Source organism: Phalaenopsis equestris, unplaced genomic scaffold (assembly GCF_001263595.1).
Source record: "Phalaenopsis equestris unplaced genomic scaffold, ASM126359v1 Scaffold214513, whole genome shotgun sequence".
Taxonomy (NCBI): domain Eukaryota; kingdom Viridiplantae; phylum Streptophyta; class Magnoliopsida; order Asparagales; family Orchidaceae; genus Phalaenopsis; species Phalaenopsis equestris.
The window spans coordinates 1-1,686 of record NW_018233289.1 but is presented as its reverse complement, the minus strand read 5'-3'; the positions used below and the strand labels follow the sequence as shown (position 1 = coordinate 1,686).

Here is a 1,686-nt window from a genome sequence, read left to right as displayed (position 1 = left end):
CTTAGCTCAGCTATACACCTAAGTAGGTGAAATTCAAAGCTGCAACAAATGCTACAAAACAAGGGATTAACAGAAAAGAAAACAAGTGGATCTTGGTTCTCAAATCTTGCTTGTTAACGTAAATGGATCTATACTTACCCCTCTGGCAAATTCAACAATAATACGAGCACCGTAAAATTCTCGTCCGTCCAAATTATACCTTGCATCATCAGCATCTCGTGGATCACTAAATTCCTGATTTTATTACATAATTAAAAAAAAGTTGGGTAAAATGACAACTTATATGGACAGTGGCTTGGCAAATACCAAAACCTTGATTTTGCAAATAGAAAATAAAAAATTTCAAAAACATTTACTCAAAAAAAAGAAGGAATATAAGAAGTTGAGGTTAACATACAACAAAGGCGTAGTCGTACTTCAGGTCCACATCCCGTACTCTGCGTAAACGGTTGCCACAAAGAGTAAGGCCATCATCACTTAAACACCACTTTGTGATTGTTGCCATTTCCATAAAAACATAATATTACAGAAAGAATCGCCAAAGTCTCCTACAACAGCCACCAATTCCATCAAGGGCACCCTCCCACCGGGGACCTCCAGGTTGGGAAAAAGCCCAAAAACCTTCAACAAGATCATTAATGTTAAGATACAAGACACCTAGGGCTAAACCTTCTCACGTGATAAATAAAAAAAGGGGGCATTTACTTCCCTACCACCTAATTCTTATGTGTTTTTATATCTAGCATCTAAACTTCATTTTTTACATTTATACCACTCAAATCCTCCACAATATAAATAATCATTTTTTACATTTATACCACTCAAATCCTCCACATTAAAAATAACACTATTTTCACTTTTAAAAAGTGAAATGCACCTTTTCATAAATAAGAAAGATGGCATATATGTAAAAATTGAAGTTTAGGTGTTAGATATGTAAATACATAGGAATTGAGTGGCTGGTGCGTAAAACTCCTAAAAAATACACAGAAACCTGGAAGTAGGTTTACTGGCTTGTCAAAGGAATATGGCCCCAATAAGATTTCTGTTTCATCCTACAGCCCATTTTACAAAATCGGTGTTATATATAAGTGTTTCCATAGAAGTGAACAACAAGAGAACCGCCAAAAAAATCAACCAAAAGACTACACACACGTAAACAAATAGAATTAAGCAAGCCTTCACCAGTCATTAATTTTGTTTTAAAGATTACGGACTGCGAGACAAACAATTTATACGTGCAATAAAGTAAAATTTATTAAAACGCACAAAGGACAAACTAAATTCAAAAAAGAAATCAGAATTGTACAATCCCCCTTAGAGCTTAGATTTGGATAACATACACAACCAGATGACTATAGGAAGAAAACCTATATAGCTGACCTAAGCTAGCTTCTACTACAACATTAATTTGGAAAAATTTATAAGAACAGGGCACAGGCTAACCAGCAAAAGCTTCAACAAGAGACCGGCTACATAGGCAGAGTTAACTAATCCATAGGAAGAGCAATGTAGTAATAATATGCTGAAAACATTTATAAGAACAGGATATAATACCTTCCATATCTGCTGAAAAGGTCCTCAAGGTCACGCGAACGAACTCTCGAAGATAGGCGTCCAACATAAAGTCTCGTGTTTGCATGGCGGTCACTGTAACGAGGCATCCTTCCACTGCAACCTGCAGCA

At 35.9% G+C, this 1,686-nt stretch overlaps 1 protein-coding gene across 1 annotated transcript; it reads right to left on the bottom strand.

Moving 5' to 3' along the window:
- Window positions 1-16: 16 nt before the first annotated feature.
- LOC110037074 (serine/arginine-rich splicing factor RS2Z32-like) lies at window positions 17-1,674 on the bottom strand. The gene is made up of 3 exons (XM_020741650.1): window positions 1,558-1,674; window positions 398-437; window positions 17-234 (listed from the first exon to the last, which is right to left on the bottom strand). Exons 1-3 carry the CDS (start codon window positions 1,662-1,664, stop codon window positions 100-102), a joined length of 282 nt encoding a protein of 93 aa, XP_020597309.1. The 5' UTR covers window positions 1,665-1,674; the 3' UTR covers window positions 17-99.
- Between the last annotated feature and the right edge of the window lie 12 nt (window positions 1,675-1,686).